Source organism: Gymnoscopelus microlampas, assembly GCF_963454915.1.
Source record: "Gymnoscopelus microlampas genome assembly, chromosome: 19".
Lineage (NCBI taxonomy): Eukaryota > Metazoa > Chordata > Actinopteri > Myctophiformes > Myctophidae > Gymnoscopelus > Gymnoscopelus microlampas.
Genome location: NC_139956.1, coordinates 1415422 through 1434974, shown reverse-complemented (window position 1 = coordinate 1434974; position 19553 = coordinate 1415422). Strand labels below are relative to the sequence as shown.

The following is a 19553-nucleotide window of genomic DNA, read 5'->3' as shown; positions in this document are numbered from 1 at the left end:
GAGAAGGAACTGAAGGAGAAGGAGGAGCAGGAGCTGAAGGAGAAAGAGGAGAAGGCCAAGAAAGACAAGGAGGAGAAGGAGAAGAAAGCAAAAGAAGAAGCGTAAGTTCAACTGTTCATTATCCCTTCTGTGGTGGAACAAGTACTCACGTTCTTTACTTAAAAGTAAAAGTATCAAAACCGCAATGTAGAAATACTCTGTTACAAGTAAAAGTCAGAAATTCAAAATTTACTTGAGTAAAAGAACAAAAGTATTTGCATCAAATAGACATAAAGTACCAAAAGTAAAAGTAGTCATTATGCAGAATGTCCCATTTCAAGTTCAAAATGTATAAAAATCATTTGAAAATAGCAGATCTACAAGCTCACAATGCGTCGCATCGCGACGCATGTATATAGGGCTGAAGTGGTTAATATATGTTTTGTAACAATAATCAAAATCTACAAAGTAACTAGTAACTAAAGTTTTCAAATAATTGTAATGGAGTAAAAGTACAATATTTGCCTCTGAGATGTAGTGGAGAAGTAAAAGTATTGAAAATGGAAAATACTCCAGTAAAGTAAAAAAATCCTCAAAAGTGTACTTAAGTCAAGTACTTGAGTAAAGGTAGTTACTTAGCACCACTGATAATAATATTAATACATTTAATAAATTCATGTATTTACAGCTTAATCTCAACCCTTCATCCTGTGTGTGTGTGTGTGTGTGTGTGTGTGTGTGTGTGTGTGTGTGTGTGTGTGTGTGTGTGTGTGTGTGCGTGCGTGCGTGCGTGCGTGCGTGCGTGCGTGCGTGCGTGCGTGCGTGCGTGCGTGTGTGTGTAGTGCTAAGGAGATCTCAGTGTTCGACCCAGCAGGAAACACGTACTACCATTGGCTGGCTGTGATCACATGTCCCGTCATGTACAACTGGACCTTCATTATAGCCAGGTACACACACATGCGCACGCACGCACGCACGCACGCACGCACGCACGCACGCACGCACGCACGCACGCACGCACGCACACACACACACACACACACACACACACACACACACATTGTGATGTATAAGAGAAGATCAAACACGTTTAAACACATCATTAGATTTATCATTTTGGTCCAAAGTATAGTAGTATCTCAAAATTGTCTTTGTGTTCCTGTGTGTTTGTGTGTGTGCATGCGTGCGCATTTGTTTGTGTGTGTGTTTGTATGCGTGCGCGCGTGCGTGTGTGTGTGTGTGTGTGTGTGTGTGTGTGTGTGTAGGGCGAGTTTTGAGGAGCTCCAGAGTGACTACCTGTACTACTGGTTTATCGTGGATTTTGTATCTGACATGGTTTACATCGCTGACATGGTGTTCAGAACCAGAACCGGTGAGAACACACACACACACGCGCGCGCACGCACAGACACAGACAGACACACTCACGCACGTGATTGATGAAACGTAAAGTGATAATAGTATATTTTCCATCAGTCTGACTATTTCTGCTCTTGGTGAATTTTTAATGTCAAGTTATCAATCAAATAACAAAGATAGTCTAATAATGTATCACACTCTTAAAATAGTAATTCATATCTGGGAGCAGTTAAACATTTAATTGGTAGTGTGTGTACCATCATTAATTACTTATAATTTGCTAATAACTGATTGGCAAAAAAGCAGCAACAACCCTCCCATAAAAAGCGAAAAAATAATTAAATAGGTATATTATTTTGCCCCCGAACCAATCACACGACATTAAACACTAAATGTTTATTTGGCCATGTGTCGAGGTGTCCCTGACCAGGAAGACGCTTGAATCCAATTTATACTCCACCAGAACAACCGTTAGTTTGGTTTGGCTGGTCCAAAACTACAATTTGACATCATTTAGACGTTCGGATGGTCCAAAACTACAATATGACATCATTCAGAGGTTGAGCTGGTCGAAAACTACAATATGACATCATTCAGAGGTTGAGCTGGTCCAAAACTACAATATGACATCATTCAGAGGTTCCGACGTTCCGCATTCATTCATTCATTCATTCATTCATTCATTCATTCATTCATCTTACAGGGAAAAGCAGCAGTAGTTTGGAAAGAGACACAAGCCAACCTCCAGGAGGATCAAACCGGGGATCTGGCTTCCAGAACACAGAATTATGAAATTACATTATTTTGTCTGTCTACCGTTTGTTGGGGTCGGAAAGCCTTCCAAAACTCAACACATTTCGCCTGTTCTAGTGTAGTATGTGCATTAGGCTTCAACGTAATTGACTTCCATTATAAGATTTAAATTAGATATTGTAAAGAGGGGTCTTGTACTAGTGGCAAGGTGTGGGATGGGGTCTTGGTAATATATCAAGAATCTTTGCTCACACATGACCGAGCGGAAAACATCAAAACAAAAAACAAAACAAAAAAGATCACACACAAAGAGGTCTCAAACCTTCCAGTCATTTTCCAAGTTGTTCGCCTGAAATGTTGAACTGAAAAGATCTTCATGAAGCAACACATGTACTGAGATCTCTATTCTCCTGTATGATTTTGTTTAGATCCCGCTTAGCAGAACAGAAGGAAATGTCTGCACACAAATAGAATGCTCTCCCATTACCTTCTATCTGTAAGTCACCAAACCTCTGTGAGTCAGTCTGTCCGGGGCAGAACTCAGAGGGCGACTGACCAAGCGGTCTCAGATTCGGGGTGTGCGTCTCAGAAGACCACTCGATGGAACGTGCCGAAAAGCGAGTGGGGAGGACCTACGCTACGGTTTCCGAGAACTGAAAGACTTAAGAAACCCGACTAGGCCGTCCTAGTTTTGTAAACCAACAAAAGCAACGTGTCGTCCATGCAAAGGGCTTCATCAGGCCGGTTCCATGAGGGTAATAATCACTGATCGTGTCTGTCCCGGTTACTAGTAGAGTTTTCTACAAATGGGTCTGTGAGAGTCTGTCTGTACGTCCGCGTCTAATCTCGCTAAATAAACGCTGGACCCGCCTCGTCTTTCTTTCCACACACATTTTATATTTTTGTTGCCAGACCCAGGGGGTCGGCCTACATGAGGCTTTGTCGGTTGGTCTGTCCCTCTTTTCTTCTGCACACACGTCATGCGAAGTCCTGCCATTCAGATTTCAACCACTAGGGGTCTGGCAGTACCAGGTCTCCTGGTTCCCTTGTTTTGTGATATTTAACATCTTGTTTTCTACGTGGTACCTTGCTGTTTTTCGTGTGTTTATGTTACAGGTACCAGGATCTGGCACCTATTCACAGATATATATGTACCTGGAAAACAGGTTGAAATGGTTTAGAAGAAATAGAGACAGAGGAACATGCTCTTGTTTCCACCGAGTCTCCTCTCAGTTATGATTTATTCAACACATCATTTAACACATATCACAATAAACCCTAACTGTACTGTTTTGCATTGTCCTTTTACTTTATTTATCCAGTATTTAATACTGCCCCTTTTACTCAGCATAAAACAATACTGCACTTTTACTGTCTATGTAGACATATATGACATTCACATTTCCAAAGTACCTTCACAATGAAATCAAAATCAAACAACATACCATAAACATCCTCTGTCAATTCACTTCAATACAAAGAAACACCTAGGAACCTCTGTGTCACTATGCATTCAACTCCCAAATTCGTTTGGTCATTAATTCACTTGCATCTAAGTGCATTTTTACAATACAAGATGCTCTAAGCACCATTTAGGACTTGCATAATCAGATCAGTAACAGTAACACTTAATGAACATACTATTTACAGCTGCATGGTTTGCAGTTATCTGGTTTGAAACCATTTCCCTCAAAAACGGGAACACTTGTTCACAAAATACTTGTTCAATACACATATTAAATAATAAGTGGAGCCAGCCATTATCAAAACACAAATCTAACACAAAGAACGGAGATGTGATACCCAGACACACACACAATCAACGTGACACACGACGGAGCAACGTGGCGGACGCCATTACAAACATTACAAACAATGAGACACTTTCCAATCACTCGTTTTACACTTACATTCGAACCAAAAAGTAAACACAATAAACTCCAGACATTACATAAACAACAACAATCATTTCTGTGTGCTTTGTGAAGTATAACCCACCTGGAAAACAGGTTGAAATGGTTTAGAAGAAATAGAGACAGAGGAACATGCTCTTGTTTCCACCGAGTCTCCTCTCAGTTATGAGAAGAACCAGTGGCGCATGCGCACTAGACTACCTCAGTGGACGACAAGCTCAGAAGGCAAAACAGGTTGAAACCAAGGTGTTACACTGCCACCTATTGACCAAAGTTATTGTTGTTTTGGTGAAAACATTACACAAAGACACAACCTGGGTTTAAAAGGAAAATACAATACAAACACTTCTCAAAACACTGTGACACATAAAACAATCACACTAATGTGATCACACTTTAGTGGGCATCACACACTCCCTGACAAATAAAAATGGCTCCTGACATTTCCAAAAACACTTCAATTCAACTCTTAAACCTCTAGTCTTTCTCTTGGACCTCTAACAGGTAATCATTGTGGGTGGAATGTGTGTGTTGGGTGTATGGTAAGTATACGGGGTGTATGGTGTGTGGGTGTAGAAGATGGGATGTGAGTATGGCATACCAAAGGGTGGGAGGTATTGCATCAGTGTGTGTGGTGGTGGAGTGTGGTGAGGCGTATGTACAACAGGTGAGTATTGTACTGTGTGTCCTAACACTGAGTTAACGGTAACCTGATCCTGCACAGACGGTTCACCTAGCAAATCGTACGTGAGACACTGTCTGGGCTTTCTGTCACGGGCAGACCTCCTGACCTCTGACTGAACCTGTTCTACAGGTGAGGCTTGGGATTGGGCTCTGGGACTGGGCCGGGGGATTGGAGATTGGGCTTGTGGACTGGGCTGGGGTATTGGGGATTGGGCTGGGTTAGGATATGGGTACTCATTTTCCTCTTCTCCCTCAGGTTCTGTGACATCAGGTCTGGCCAAGACAGGTAAGTTTCCATCTGTGTTTTCTCTCTCTTCGTCTTCACTTTCTTCAGGTGACATGACAGGTATGTATTCAGGTAGTTGCTCACGGTGTACAAGAGCTCTTTCCTCTGTTCTCTCAGCAGGTATCCTTAGCCAGTATCCACCGTTACTATCATCATCTGAATCACTGTCAGTGCTGTCACTCATGTCTGCTTGTCTTTGTGTGTCTGACACTCTTCTTTGTTTCTGTCTGTCTTTTCTTTTCTTTTCAGGGACAGTTCTGGTTTGGGGTGGAGTCATTTCCACAGGTAAGTCATTCACCAGTAACAGGAGATTGCGATGTAATGTTCTGGTTTTCTTCTGGTCTCCGTGCTCAGGGCAGACAATATACACTGGACTCTCAGCAAGCTGGCTTTTGACCACATAGATAGCCTTCTCCCAGTAAGACCTCAACTTGCCTGGTCCTCCACGCTGACTGAGGTTTCTTACCAGAACTCTGTCTCCTGCCTGTAGTACGATTCCTTTTGCTTTCTTGTCATAAGATACTTTTCCCCTTGCACTGGATTTCTTACTATTGTCACAAGCAATACGGTAGGCTTCTGACATTTTCTCAGCCCATTTCTCTGCATATCCTCTAGGTGAGTATGATTCCTTTTCCTCAGTTAACCCAAACAGCAAGTCAACTGGGAGATGTGGATGACGGCCGTAGAGGAGGAAAAAGGGTGAGTAACCAGTGGATTCATGTTTGGTACAGTTATAAGCGTGTAATACCTGCGGGAGGTGATCCTTCCACCGCAGTTTCTCACTTTCAGTCAACGTCCTCAACATCTGGAGTATGGTTCTATTGAGCCTCTCAGCCGGGTTGCTCTGTGGATGGTAGGGTGATGTTCTAGAGTGGCCAACTCCAGACAGCTGTTGCAGTGTTTGGAACAGTTTGTTCTCAAATTCACGGCCTTGATCATGGTGTAATTTAGACATATAACCGAATTTGGGTATGTAGTCATTAAAGATACGCTCTGCAGCTGTTTTTCCACTTTTGTTCTTTGTGGGGTATGCCTGGGCAAATCTAGTGAAATGATCGATCACCACTAGAATGTATTCGTACCCTCCAACGCTGGTTTCCAGATGTAGGTAATCAATACACACGAGCTCTAAAGGGAAGTTGGAGGTGATGCTGCCCATGGGAGCTCGAATGTGTGTGACAGGCTTTTTAGACTTGATGCATGGACATTTTCGTGTCACATACTCCTCAATCTCTTTGGACATAAAGGGCCAGTAGAATCTCTCCCGTGCGAGGTGGAGCACTCTTTCCGTCCCAACATGGCCCATCTCATTATGTAGATGTTTCAGAGCGAGTGTTCTGTATTTTACAGGGAGGACTAACTGCTTGTGCTGATTGGTCTTTCTGTAAAGGAGGTCATTGTCAATGTATAATCTGCTCCATTCATGAAGAAGCTTTCGGGTCGCTCCACTTACAGTTTTGCGCACTTCATCTGTCAACTTTGTGTTTGACTCTTTCAACTCCATAATCGTATTTATGGCTTGATCCTCTCTTTGGGCCTTTACTAGCTCATCGTGACTGATGGTTTGCAGGTTAGGATGAGACTGCTGGTTAGAGTCTGGGGAAGAGATGTTAAGCGCTGCAACCCATGCCACGTCTTTCCTTTCTGCTGCTTGACTTCCATCCCATGTCGCACGCACTGCTTCATTGGAGAGCTCCTCTGTACAGGTCCTTTCATACCTCTCCATATCCAGTGGGAGGCGAGATAGGGTGTCTGCGTCTATATTGGACTTTCCTGGCCTGTATTTGACATCAAACCTGAAATCTGCGAGTTCCCCAACCCACCGATGACCGACCGCATTGAGCTTGGCTGTACTCATGACATAGGTCAACGGGTTGTTGTCGGTGTAGATAGTGAAGTGTGGCGCATAGTACAGGTAATCGCGGAACTTTTCACACACAGCCCATTTTAATGCGAGGAACTCCAGTTTTCCACTATGCATATGGTAATTGCGTTCGGCTGGTGACAATGTCCTTGATCCATATCCAATGACTCTCAATTTTCCGTTTTGATGCTGATACAGAACAGCTCCTAGGCCTTGGTCTGAGGCATCAGTATGCAGTCTGAAGGGGTGGTTAAAATCAGGATACGCCAAGACAGGGGGGTTTGTGAGGAGGTCAATCAGTTTTTCAAGGGCTCTCTGCTGTTCAGTGGTCCATTCTATGGGCTCTCTGGAGGGCAACTGGGGCCGTTTGGGGTTTTTACTACGTGCTGGGATTGGAGCCTGCCCTGGTTTAGTTTGGAGCAGCTCATAAATGGGTCTGGCAATCCGGGAAAAATCCTGGATGTAGGAACGGAAATACCCCAAAAATCCTGTTACTTTCCTCACCTCACCAACGGTTCTTGGCGTCTTACTTGACAGGGCTTTCACAGCTTCAAGGTCTCGTGGGTCTACTTTGACTCCTTCTGCTGACACAAGGCGACCCACGTACCGGACTTCATGTTTGAAGAGATCACATTTCTCAGGTCTCAATTTCACTCCGTGACGTTGAAGGGCCTGGAGAACTTTACGGATGGTCTCGACATGTTCTTCAAATGTTTTTGCATAACAGAGTACGTCGTCTAGATACGGGATGCAGCATTCGTCCCTGAGGGGGCCTAGCATCTCCTCCATGCTCCGCTGGAATGTTGCAGGAGCATTTGAGAGTCCAAATGGGATACGGACCCACTCGTAGAGACCCCACGGAGTAATGAAGGCGGTGAAAGGGCGCGAACCCTCTGCAACAAAGCCCTGGTGGTAGGCTTTCCCTTGATCTAAAATACTAAACCAGGTATAGCCCCCAAGGGTGTCAGTCAGATCTTGTATTCTAGGCAACGGGTGGCGATCAGGGACAGTCTTTTTATTCAGGAGGCGGTAATCTATGCACAGACGCAGGCTGCCGTCCTTCTTCCTGACACAGACAACTGGGGCAGAATACGGGGACTTGGACTTAACTATCCAGCCTTTCATTAACAGTTCCTGTATGTACTCCTTTACCTCCTTAAACAGTGGCTTTGGGACTGATGAGTACGTTTTCTGGACAGGGACTGTGTCATGGAGGGTGATTGTCATCTGCAGGCTCGGTATGCATCCAATATCATTACTGTCCTGTGCAAAAGCTCCAGCCTCTTCACAGAGCATCTTGTTCACTATTTCCTGCTGTTGATCATCAAGGTGACTGAGGTCGGCAGGGGGTTGGAATGGAGTGGGACTGGGGACAGCTGACGTCGAAGCAGCACTGTTGAGGGGCAGTGTGGGCTTGGGGGTTTCAGGTGGGATGGGGGGTTGAAATGGGGATGGGCTGGTGACAGTGGGGGTTATGGCGGCACTGCTGACGGTCACTGGGGGCTGGGGGGTTTCAGGTGAGTCTGTTGTGATGACTTTCTCAACACAGTGAATACTGCCAAGGGCTGTCTTTCTTGGGAGAGTGACTGCATGTTTTGTGTTGTTCCCCACAGGCACTGTTATATAGGGCTTTCTGGGGTTTTGCACCTTCAGCAGGCCTTCTCCAACATCCAGCTCCGCCAGTGGTATGCTGTTGTCATCAGGCTCAAACAGGAAGATTGGGTCAGACAGTTCCATGTGGGGCGGGACTTGGCATTTGACCCAGGCCACCTGACCTGCTAGAATGACAGTGTCTTGTCTACCTGTTCGTAGGCGGCCAAGTTGCACAGGGAGTTTGTCAGTCTGAATGAAGTTCACCAGGAGCTCTGCTTTCTCTGCTGGTATCACCATGGCGTTACAGAGCAGGCTAGTGAGGGTTGGAATCAGGCTTCCCGGTTGTTCCTGTATCATCACCTCCAGCACATTAAAGCCCAGCAGGGGTGTGTCCAGAGCAAGACTGCTTACAAGGAAAGGCACAGTGATTGACAGGTTAGGATTTTCATTCCCCTTCAAATTAACTGTAAGGGCCACCCAGCCATCAAATGGAAGGATCTCACCATTTACTGCATAGACTTCTAACTCCTCTTCATCACTCATGATTTCATTAAGGGGTCTAACAGGCATGTCAGGTAAGTATCTGTTTTTCCAAACTCTATCAATCATGCTTACTTGGGCCCCCGTGTCAAGCAGAGCACTGACTGCTAAACCGTTTAGGTTACAATGGGTGAGAGCCCTTCTCCCCACGAGCTTGGCGAGGCATTCACTTTTGCTGTAAGGTAAGTCAGGGGTGGGGACAGGGGTACCTGGTTGCTTCTGTATCTCGTTTATAACTTTGTCTTTTGTTTCAGGGCCATACTTTTTCTCTTTGACTCTTTCCTTGTCAGGCTCACTAGTATGACAGGTGTCAGTTTGGGACAGTAATTTGGAACCGGTCAATGGTTGTCCCCCTGCAGGGACCGGCTCCAGTTTCCCTGCCGTGGAGGTCTCTTCAGGCAGCCCACAGCTCTGTGGCCTTCCTCACCACAGTGGAAACAGTGAGGGCAGTTAGGCAATTTCTGTTCGACACATTTAACACAGCCAAATGGTCTCTCTCTCTGCCTGTCTGTCTTGCCTGTTCTGACCTGTGCCTGCTGTTCTGACTTTTGGGGATGGATAGACTGTTGCATGAGCTCAACAAGATTAGTCAGCTTTTCAACCTTTTCTGTCAACTGATGGATCATGTCTGGCTTAGGTTTCTTTCCTGAGCTCTCCTCTCTGACGCTAGGGGGAGCCTGAGCTGCATTAACCTCAACCTCTGCGCTGTGTACATTTGTGGGTCTCTGACGGTTGGCTGGGCCTAAACGTCGCTGTCTTTCACTTTCATCACTCATCACTTTCTTCATCTGTTTGAGGATGACCTCATCAGGGACACTGGGGTCTACAAGTAATGGTTTGAGCTCTCTACGAATGTCATCATGCTTGTGGCCTAGACCTTGATACACAGTGTGGAGAAAAACATCCTGAACTGTACTTGCATTGTATTTAACATCAGTATCAGCATGTTTTGAGGCAAGCAAAATCTTTTGTTTAAGTCCTATGACTCTGTATAAGAACTGCTGTGGTGTTTCACTATCTTTTTGTTTAGTGCACATAAGTTCTTGAAACAGCTCTGTGTTACTTTGTTCACCAAGGTGGGAATGAAGAAAACCCTTCAGCTCATCAACAGTTAAATCATCCTTAACCATTAACATGTCTTTAAAGTTGCCAGGTTTGATAACTCTCAAGACTGCTCTCACAACCTCTGCATCGTTGAACTGTTCCTTCAAACCTTCTTCAATTTGCCTGCAGACACTGCTATAACTAATGTCTGACCCCTGATCTCCAATCTGACCTCCCTGGAGCTTAAACTCCCTGCGATGGAGGAAAGAAAGCTCTCGTAGAGAGACCAGCTTGTCTTGTGACACAGATGTAGGGTGTTCACCTTTACCATTGGTGTCTGGTGCATTCCTACCTAGTGACATGGACTGAACTTTTGACTGTGGCTGAGGAACATTTGGTGGGGTGTGTGTGGGCATGTACTGCAAAATTTGTTTACTCAGCTCCTCATAACTAGTAAGCATCTGCTGCAGATTTGCATCATGAGTGGTCACATTTTCAGCAGCCTCACTAACAACAATGACATCCTTATTCACTTCAACATTGACACCATCAACTTGACTGTTAGAAAATGAACCATGTGCTGTACCCTCTTTTACACCCGAACCTTGAACCTGTATGATTCTATCAATCACATCTTTCATGTCTAGTAAATGTGCTAATCCTTTATCCTCTAAATCTAGTAAGGCCTTACTGTACACATAGTCGTTGATGTAGTTGAAACAACCCTCTTCATCCTCGGCGGTGAGATGAGACAGAAGAGACTGGTCCATCCCTGGCACTTGAACCAAAGCCTTTGCAATCTGAAACAGGTCATTGGCAGGTAGAGTGAGCAGGCTCTTTTTGATGGCCCACACCAAACTTTTCCTCTCACTGTCTGCCATGGCTGCTTCCCGATTCCTTCCTTGCACTTGGTTCACAGTCCAGGATCACTTTGCAGTCTCTAGCCGTGATGGGTGGTTCTTTCTACACAGCAGTCCTTACTCTTCATCAGATGTAGCAATTAGCAAAACACAGTCTGTAATCTTCATCAGATGTAGTGGTTGGCACAACACAGTTTGTTATCTTCATCAGACGTAGCAACTGGCAAAGCACAGTCTGTAATCTTCACCAGTGATTCGCACAGCACTGGGCTTTCTCCTCATCAGATGTACTGTAGTAGTTGACACAGCACTGTCTTTCTCACTCTTCATTAGAAGTAGTAGTTGACACAGCTCTGTGTTTACTCTTCATCAGATGAGACACCTTGCTTCAGTTGGTGTGGCTGAAGAATGCTCTTTCATCAGTGGACCTTTACACCGGGTGTTGCTCCCTGGTTCATCAGGTCACTTTTGGTCCTAGATCAGTATCTCTGGATCAGCTTCCAGCCAGCAGGTGGCGCTGATCCCGGACGAGCCCCCAATAAACTGTTACAGGTACCAGGATCTGGCACCTATTCACAGATATATATGTACCTGGAAAACAGGTTGAAATGGTTTAGAAGAAATAGAGACAGAGGAACATGCTCTTGTTTCCACCGAGTCTCCTCTCAGTTATGAGAAGAACCAGTGGCACATGCGCACTAGACTACCTCAGTGGACGACAAGCTCAGAAGGCAAAACAGGTTGAAACCAAGGTGTTACACTGCCACCTATTGACCAAAGTTATTGTTGTTTTGGTGAAAACATTACACAAAGACACAACCTGGGTTTAAAAGGAAAATACAATACAAACACTTCTCAAAACACTGTGACACATAAAACAATCACACTAATGTGATCACACTTTAGTGGGCATCACATTTACACTAGCGCAGGGGTCTTCAACAGGGGGTCCCCTAGGGGGTCCTCAGAGTTACTACAGGGGGTCCGCCAAATCTTTGTGTGATATGATTTTTTTTTTTTACATTAACCACTAGCATCCCTTTTCCTGAGGAGAACTTTAGCCAAAAAATAGCCGATCTACAAGCTCACAACGCCTCGCAGCGCGAGGCGTTGTGAGCTTGTAGATCAGCTATTTTTGGCAAAGAGGTGTAGAGGGAAAAAAGAGCAGACCAAGTAAACAAAAAAAATACAATTTTATACAATACAGAGGAGGGGGTCCCTGCTTCATCTCTCTCTCAGCTAGGGGGGTCTTTGGCCTGGAAACGTTGAAGACCCCTGCACTAGCGGGCTCTTATTCTTTTGGCTTGCCGTTTGTTGGTCGTCATGGCCTCCAGCTCCCACCGGATGTCGTGCGGGAGCTCCGTCTGCTCCAGACCGTGCTGCAGCACCGCTAGCTTACACAGCGTCTTCAGGCTAGGGCTCAGGTCCAGGATGTACAGGTCGTCGGACGTGAAGCCGTTCCCCCCGAAGAGGATGATGTGATCCCCCACCATGCAGCAGCACAGGCTGGTCTTCCTACATGGCACCACGCCCTTGGGCTCCACCTTGGTCCAGGCCGTCTCCTGGTTGTACTTCCAGAAGTCGTTGAACCTCCAGTTGAGGTTGTCGCCGCCGAAGATGTACAGCTCGCCGTTGTAGGCGAAGGCCGAGTGACCTTTGCACCTCTCCGGGAGGAGCCCAAGGCCGGACGGCGTGCTCAGCCAGCGGTCGCTCTCCGTGTCGAACACCCTGACGTTGTTGTCCGGCGGCGCCAGGCCCCCGAACACGAACATCTTGGTCCCGATGACGGTGGCGGAGTGGCGCTGGGAGACGGGCGCCGGCGCGCCTCTGACGTTGACCAGAGACCAGACCATGGCGGCGTCGGAGGTGTCCAGCTTGTAGATGTCGTTGGTGCAGCCGGTCAGCTCGTTGAATCCTCCGAAGACGTACATGACCTTCCCCAGGACGCACGCCGAGTGGTCCTCCCTCGCCTCCGGGACGCTCCCGGAGACCCCGGGCCTGGACCAGCGGTGGGCGTCCACGTCGAACGCGTACAGCACCCTGGACTCCTCCCTGGGCTCGGTGAGCCCGCCCCAGATGTAGATGACGTCTTCGATCAGCACGGCCGTGTGGCAGGCGCGCCCCGAGGGAACCTCCAGGCCATCGTCCCCTCCTCTTCCGACGTTTCCGGCGTTTTGCGGGGAAAGCTTCATCCAGCTCAGGGACACCATGTTGAAGACGTGCACTTTGATGGGACTCCTGAAGTCGTAGGTCTGGTCCTGGTCGCAGTATCCCCCGAAGGAGTAGACCGTGGCCCCGCCCACTGCCACCGCAGCCAGGTAGCCCTTCCTGGGCGCTCCCTCCACGTGGACCGTCCAGCGCAGCATGTCAGACACTAGGTGGCGACACTGGGACCTCTCTCTCTCTGGATCGTGGCGGACTCGTCGACTCTCGGTCTCTCTCTGCGCTCGGTACCACTTATATTGGCATGTCGGCACGAGCTCGGCCAATCGGCAAAGCCGATGGGGTCAGGCCGGCCAATCGGGGAAGCCGATGCCTGTCGGTCTCCCATATATGGCAAATTAATCGCCATAGCAACCCCAATTAGCCATATTAAGGAAGCATCTTTTTACCCAAATGAGCATTTTATTATTATTTAAACATTGCTTCATAGAAAGCATTTTACATTCTCAGAGGATTCGCACAGTCTGTGTGTGTGTGTGTGGTGATGGTCTGAGGACTGAAACATCCATTCTCTGTCACTTTTATTCATGATTTTGCACTTTTTGCACTTTTATAATTAAAAACGATTCTGCTATTCTTTGCATCCAAAAAGCCTTAACGTTCGTCTCAGTGTGCAGGGTTTCTCTGTTTCTTGTGGACTCCTGTCTTTAAAAAGCCTTAGTAAGCCTTGGTGAGTTTACGGCTGAAAACCATTTCTGTTTTATCGACTCCCTCGCAGCTATAATGTCCATGTCGGAACAGATCTTGATCCTCGACCCGCCCGCCAACCTCAGATTCAAGGGTCCCTTTACGAGCGTCGTCACCACCAGCCTCACGCTGAAGAACCCGTCCGACAGGAGAGTGTGTTTCAAGGTCAAAACGACGGCTCCGCGCCGCTACAGCGTCCGACCCAACAGCGGCGTCATCACGGCCGGGGCCGCGGTCACCGTGTCCGTGACGCTGCAGCCCTTCGACTACGACCCCGACGACAAGATCAAGCAGAGGTTCATGGTTCAGGCCGTTTTCACGCCACCGGGCATTTCCGACGACACGGATTCGTTGTGGAGAGACGCGAAAACCTCAAAGCTGAGGTGCGTCTTTGAGCTGCCTTCCGAGAACCACCCGAAAGTGAAGCGGCCGACGGTAGACGCGGATGATGGCGCCAAATATTTCGACGCCACGGACGCCACCAAAGTGTTTGACGACGACGAGGATGCCACCAAAGCGGCTCCTGTGAAGAACACGGCTATGGGCGACGAGCCCTGTGCGGCCGTGGCCCTGGCGCCGCCTGTGGCCGTGGCCCCGGCGCCCCCTGTCGGTTCCTCTCTGAACGACACTGAGCTAAATAAAGTCCTGGAGGAGTGCAAGAGGCTGCAGGCCGAGACCAGAAGACTGGCCGAGGAGAACCGGCAGCTCAGGGACCTGTGTTTGAGCTGCTGGGACCAGGTGACGTCAAACTCCGACGCCCTGATCCTCCTCGGAAGCCGAGAGACCAGCTCCGCCTCCTCGCTGCCCCGGCTCCTCGCGGTCCTCGCCGCCAGCGTCTTCGTCGGAATCTTCCTCGGGAAGTTCGTCTTATGAACTGGGAGAACGTGGCATGCCAGCAACGGCTCTCTCTCACCACCAACCCCGTCCCCCGGAATCTCTGCGAGAAAACCTACCGACCGACAGTCCGACCGATTGACATCATGCTCGGCATGCGTTGTCCGGAAACGTCGATCCAACATATGCCCATATTTGGCCATATGAAGATCCCTGAAGGTAGTTTTTGAATGGAATGTTAGGTGTTGTTTTAAAAAGATCCTGGAACCTGGAACAAAGACGGTAATACCTCTATCATAGAACACCGTTCTACTGTATTACCTCTGAAGTTGATCAGTTCTCTTAGGAAATGTTTTGAGTCCATCGCACGATTTCGGTGCCTCCTTCCTTGTACATTTCTGTCATGTCCTGTCCCTGACAACACCAATATAGACTTTATATTATTAGTATTATTGTTCTTTTGTTTCTCAGTACAAATATATTCCTTCTGAGGAAAATATTGACTGAAGTACAGTCTCATTTTTACAATCCTGAATGGCATCTACCAAAGATTAGCACACATCAGAGATGTGGTCCTCTACGGGACCTACCAGGGGTCACAGACAAGGATGAGGCTGGCAGGGCACTGTGTCAGGCTTCCATAATAATAGAAGTGAATGGCCGTCAGATCTGGCTGAAACCTTGCCCAAATATGGAGTCATACTGTACGTCATAGATCCACCAATCACTCTTGCCCAAATATGATGTCATCGATATGACATCAGCCATGGAGTTCCACTGATCACCACAGCGTTCCAGTTTAAACCAGTTTAGGTGCGTTCACATCGACCCATGAGCAGTATCTGTGCCAAGTTTGGTGACGATTTCACCATGGTCCATTATGCCCCCCCGGGGCCCCTGGTGTGACTTCTTGGTGGACCCCTGACACCAGTGTCACGTTTGGTGTGGATCGGTGTGCCTCGCCGGTCCGCACGTTACGTTTGTGATGAACACCGTCCAAGCACCCTCTAGCAAATGCAGTGGTGGAATACCAATACTTTTGTACTTTTACTCAAGTACATTTTGAATTCCAGACTTCTACTTGTAAATTCTACGTTGCAGTATTGATACTTTTACTTAAGTAAAAATGTAGTACTTTTTCCATCACATCAAATGTTAATATAGGATGAATGAATGAATACACAAATACACATTTTAATTATACATTTTCATTGTCAATAAAGATGTTAAAGTGAGATGAGTTGCTCCACCTCTATTCTGATCTGGGATTCCAAGCTTAATAGAAACTATAGTCTTTCTCTTCCTGGAGAAGTTAGCATGCTGACATAGAAGCCATTGTTCTTCAATTAATGAACAGTGTGTGTGTGTGTGTGTGTGTGTGTGTGTGTGTGTGTGTGTGTGTGTGTGTGTGTGTGTGTGTGTGTGTGTGTGTGTGTGTGTGTGTGTAGGGTATCTGGAACAGGGTCTTCTGGTGAAGGACAGACAGAAGCTCATAGATCGTTATACAAACAGTGTTCAGTTCAAGATGGACATGGTCTCCATGATTCCCACCGACTTCTGCTACTTTGTGTTCGGTCTGAAGTTCCCCGAGATACGAATGAACAAACTGCTCCGATTCAACAGGTACACACACACACACACACACACACACGCACACACGCACACACGCACACACGCGCACGCACACACGCGCACACGCGCACGCGCGCACGCGCGCACGCGCGCACGCACACGCACGCACGTGCACACTACATGTTGCAGTTGCAATGTTGTAGTTCTAACTACAGGATCTTGTGGTTCCAACTAGGATGGTGTAGTTCTAACTACAGGATGTTGTAGTTCTAACTAGGATGTTGTAGTTCTAACTACAGGATGTTGTAGTTCTAACTAGGATGTTGTAGTTCTAACTACAGGATGTTTTAGTTCTAACTAGGATGTTGTAGTTCTAACTAAACAGGATGTTGTAGTTCTAACTAGGATGTTGTAGTTCTAACTACAGGATTTTGTAGTTCTAACTAGGATGTTGTAGTTCTAACTAAACAGGATGTTGTAGTTCTAACTAGGATGTTGTAGGGATGTTGTAGTTTAACTACGATGTTGTAGTTCTAACTAAACAGGATGTTGTAGTTCTAACTAAACAGAATGTTGTAGTCCTAACTAAACAGGATGTTGTAGTTCTAACTAGGATGTTGTAGTTCTAACTCTCCTCTCTGTTCTCTCCAGGATGTTAGAGTTCTTCCAGAGGACAGAGACTCGTACTAACTTTCCTAACCTGCTACGTATCAGTAACCTGGTCATGTACATCGTCATCATCATCCACTGGAACGCCTGTCTCTACTACTCCTTCTCCAAGGCCATCGGTACGCTTCACCTCCTTCTTATCTCACCATACGGGTTTTAAAAAAGACTTAAATGAAACATTTTCTATGGTTAGTCACCTCATGGAGACTTGAATTCATGGATATTGTTTCGTTTTTGTCTCATTCCTAAGGCAATAATTCCGGCGGTTCCGGTTCCGGTAGGAGACACAAAGAGTCTCCTCTGTGTCTCCTACCGGAACCGCTGCCTACCGGTTCGCTGGTCATCAAATCATTGTCTTAGGAATGAGACAAACACTAAAACATATCCATGAATTCAAGTCTCCATGGAGTGACTAATCCATAGGAAAAAATATATTTTGGGGGTGAACTATCCCTTTAAATTGAAAGATCTGTGTTCAAATCAATTCAAAATGATTTGTTTCAATTATTCGTTTTCAAAAATAGCAGATGTACAAACACGAAGCGTGGCACGAAGTGACATGCCACGTGCTTGTATATCTGCTATTTTTTAATAGACAACGTATAAACGGATAAAGTGGTCTTTCTCTCTCTCTCTCTCTCTCTCTCTCTCTCTCTCTCTCTCTAGGTTTCGGTCATGATAAGTTTGTTTATCCGTCTCCTGAGAAACCAGAGTTTGCTCGTCTTGTCAGGAAGTACGCCTTCAGCATGTACTGGTCCACGCTGACTCTCACCACCATCGGTGAAACACCGCCCCCTGTGGAGAACTCCGAGTACTTCTTCGTCGTCACCGACTTCCTGGTGGGTGTGGCTTAACGGCGTGATGTCACTGGCCTGTCACAATTATGACATAACAATTATAACATTTGGGTGGTCCTTGACATGAAAACGTTTGAGAACAAACTGATTTAAACATTTAGAAAGGAAGCCCAAATAAGAAAAAACACTTTAAAAACAAACAAACAAACAAACAAACAAACAAACAAACAAACAAACAAACAAACAAAAAAGCGACTTTACAGACACAAAAAAGTTGCTTATACTAAGCAGAAATGGCAACACTGTATAGTAGTTAAAGGGCCAGACCACTTTGGTGGAGGTTTGGGTTGTGTAGTTACCTCGCCATGATGTAACTCCAGAGGAATCTAATCTAATCTAATCTAATCTAATCTAATCTAATCTAATGAGTTGCTTCATTGACTTTGGAGAAATGATCACGGCGGCGGCTCCGGTAGGAGACTCAAAGTGTCAACTTTGAGTCTCCTACCGCTACCGGAAACATTAGCATCTTTGTCTACCTTTATATGTCTCTGCTCTATTCCATTATATTGTATTGTGTTCCATTGTGTTCCATTGTGTTGTATTGTGTTGTATTGTGTTGTGTTGTGTGGTAATGTGTTCCATTGTGTGGTATTGTGTTGTATTGTGTTGTATTGTGTGGTATTGTGTGGTAATGTGTGGTATTGTGTGGTATTGTGTGGTATTGTGTTGTATTGTGTCCAGGTGGGTGTGTTGATCTTTGCCACCATCGTGGGTAACGTGGGTTCCATGATCACCAACATGAACGCTGCCAGAGCCGACTTCCAAGCTCGTATCGATGCCATCAAACAGTATATGAGCTTCAGAAAGGTATGCTTATTCATACCATCTAACAGTATATGAGCTTCAGACAGGGATCCACACCATCTAACAGTATATGAGCTTCAGACAGGTATGCTTATCCACACCATCTAACAGTATATGAGCTTCAGAAAGGTATGCTTATCCACACCATCTAACAGTATATGAGCTTCAGACAGGTATCTATACCATCTAACAGTATGTGAGCTTCAGACAGGTATCCATGCCGTCTAACAGTATGTGAGCTTCAGACAGGTATCCATACTGTCTAACAGTATCCATGCCATCTAACAGTATATGAGCTTCAGAAAGAAGCAACAAGATAGAAAGGGAAGTGGTGCAGGATCTAGTCAGTGTGTTCATCTCATTGGTGAAGGCAAGGGTATGGATAGACTTTAGATTTTACAAGGAGATGAACATTCTGGACACTTTTGTGCAACAGTGGTGTTATAATGATCTGTTCAATCTGTTCAGTTGAGGATGAGGGGTTATGTTTTGGGTTTTTATCCATGTTTTGGATACAAGTTTTTTTTTCATACTGTGATTGTTGAGTGAGAAGTAAAGTGTGAGAACAAGGTTTTTGTTTTTAGCAAACAGTTTTTTTTAAAGTAAAAAAGTCTCTCTTCTCTCTCTCTCTCTCTCTCTCTCTCTCTATCTCTCTCTCTCTCTCTCTCTCTCTCTCTCTCTCTCTCTCTCTCTCTCTCTCTCTCTGTCAGGTGACTAAAGACCTGGAGAAGCGGGTGATCAAGTGGTTTGATTACCTGTGGACCAATAAGAAGGCAGTAGATGAGAAGTCTGTGTTGATGTATCTGCCTGATAAACTGAGAGCTGAGATCGCTATCAACGTTCACCTAGACACTCTGAAGAAGGTACACACACACACACACACACGCACACGCACGCGCACGCACGCGCGCGCACGCGCACGCACGCGCACGCGCACGCGCACACGCACACGCACACACACACACACACACACACACACACACACACACACACACACACACCCCCCCCCCCCCCCCCAGCGGTTCTTGT

At 46.3% G+C, this 19553-nt stretch overlaps 2 protein-coding genes across 2 annotated transcripts in view; both read left to right on the top strand.

Annotated features, from left to right (window-relative positions):
• Positions 1-882: 882 nt before the first annotated feature.
• The window catches only part of cnga1b (cyclic nucleotide gated channel subunit alpha 1b), a gene marked incomplete at its 3' end in the record, with an annotated part of 21980 nt that continues 3309 nt past the window's right edge, over positions 883-19553 (top strand). Inside the window, exons 1-7 of the mRNA XM_084043233.1 lie at positions 883-926; positions 1245-1351; positions 16068-16242; positions 16843-16979; positions 17527-17699; positions 18402-18527; positions 19235-19387. Of these exons, the coding sequence (XP_083899359.1) occupies positions 898-926; positions 1245-1351; positions 16068-16242; positions 16843-16979; positions 17527-17699; positions 18402-18527; positions 19235-19387 (900 nt within the window). The 5' untranslated portion in view covers positions 883-897. The remainder of the gene's footprint in view (positions 927-1244; positions 1352-16067; positions 16243-16842; positions 16980-17526; positions 17700-18401; positions 18528-19234; positions 19388-19553) is intronic.
• On the top strand, positions 13822-14658 carry LOC311034694 (vesicle-associated membrane protein-associated protein A-like; the record flags this gene model as incomplete). The annotated part of the gene is made up of 1 exon (XM_084042650.1): positions 13822-14658. The coding sequence occupies one exon, from the start codon at positions 13822-13824 to the stop codon at positions 14656-14658; it is 837 nt and encodes a 278-aa protein (XP_083898776.1).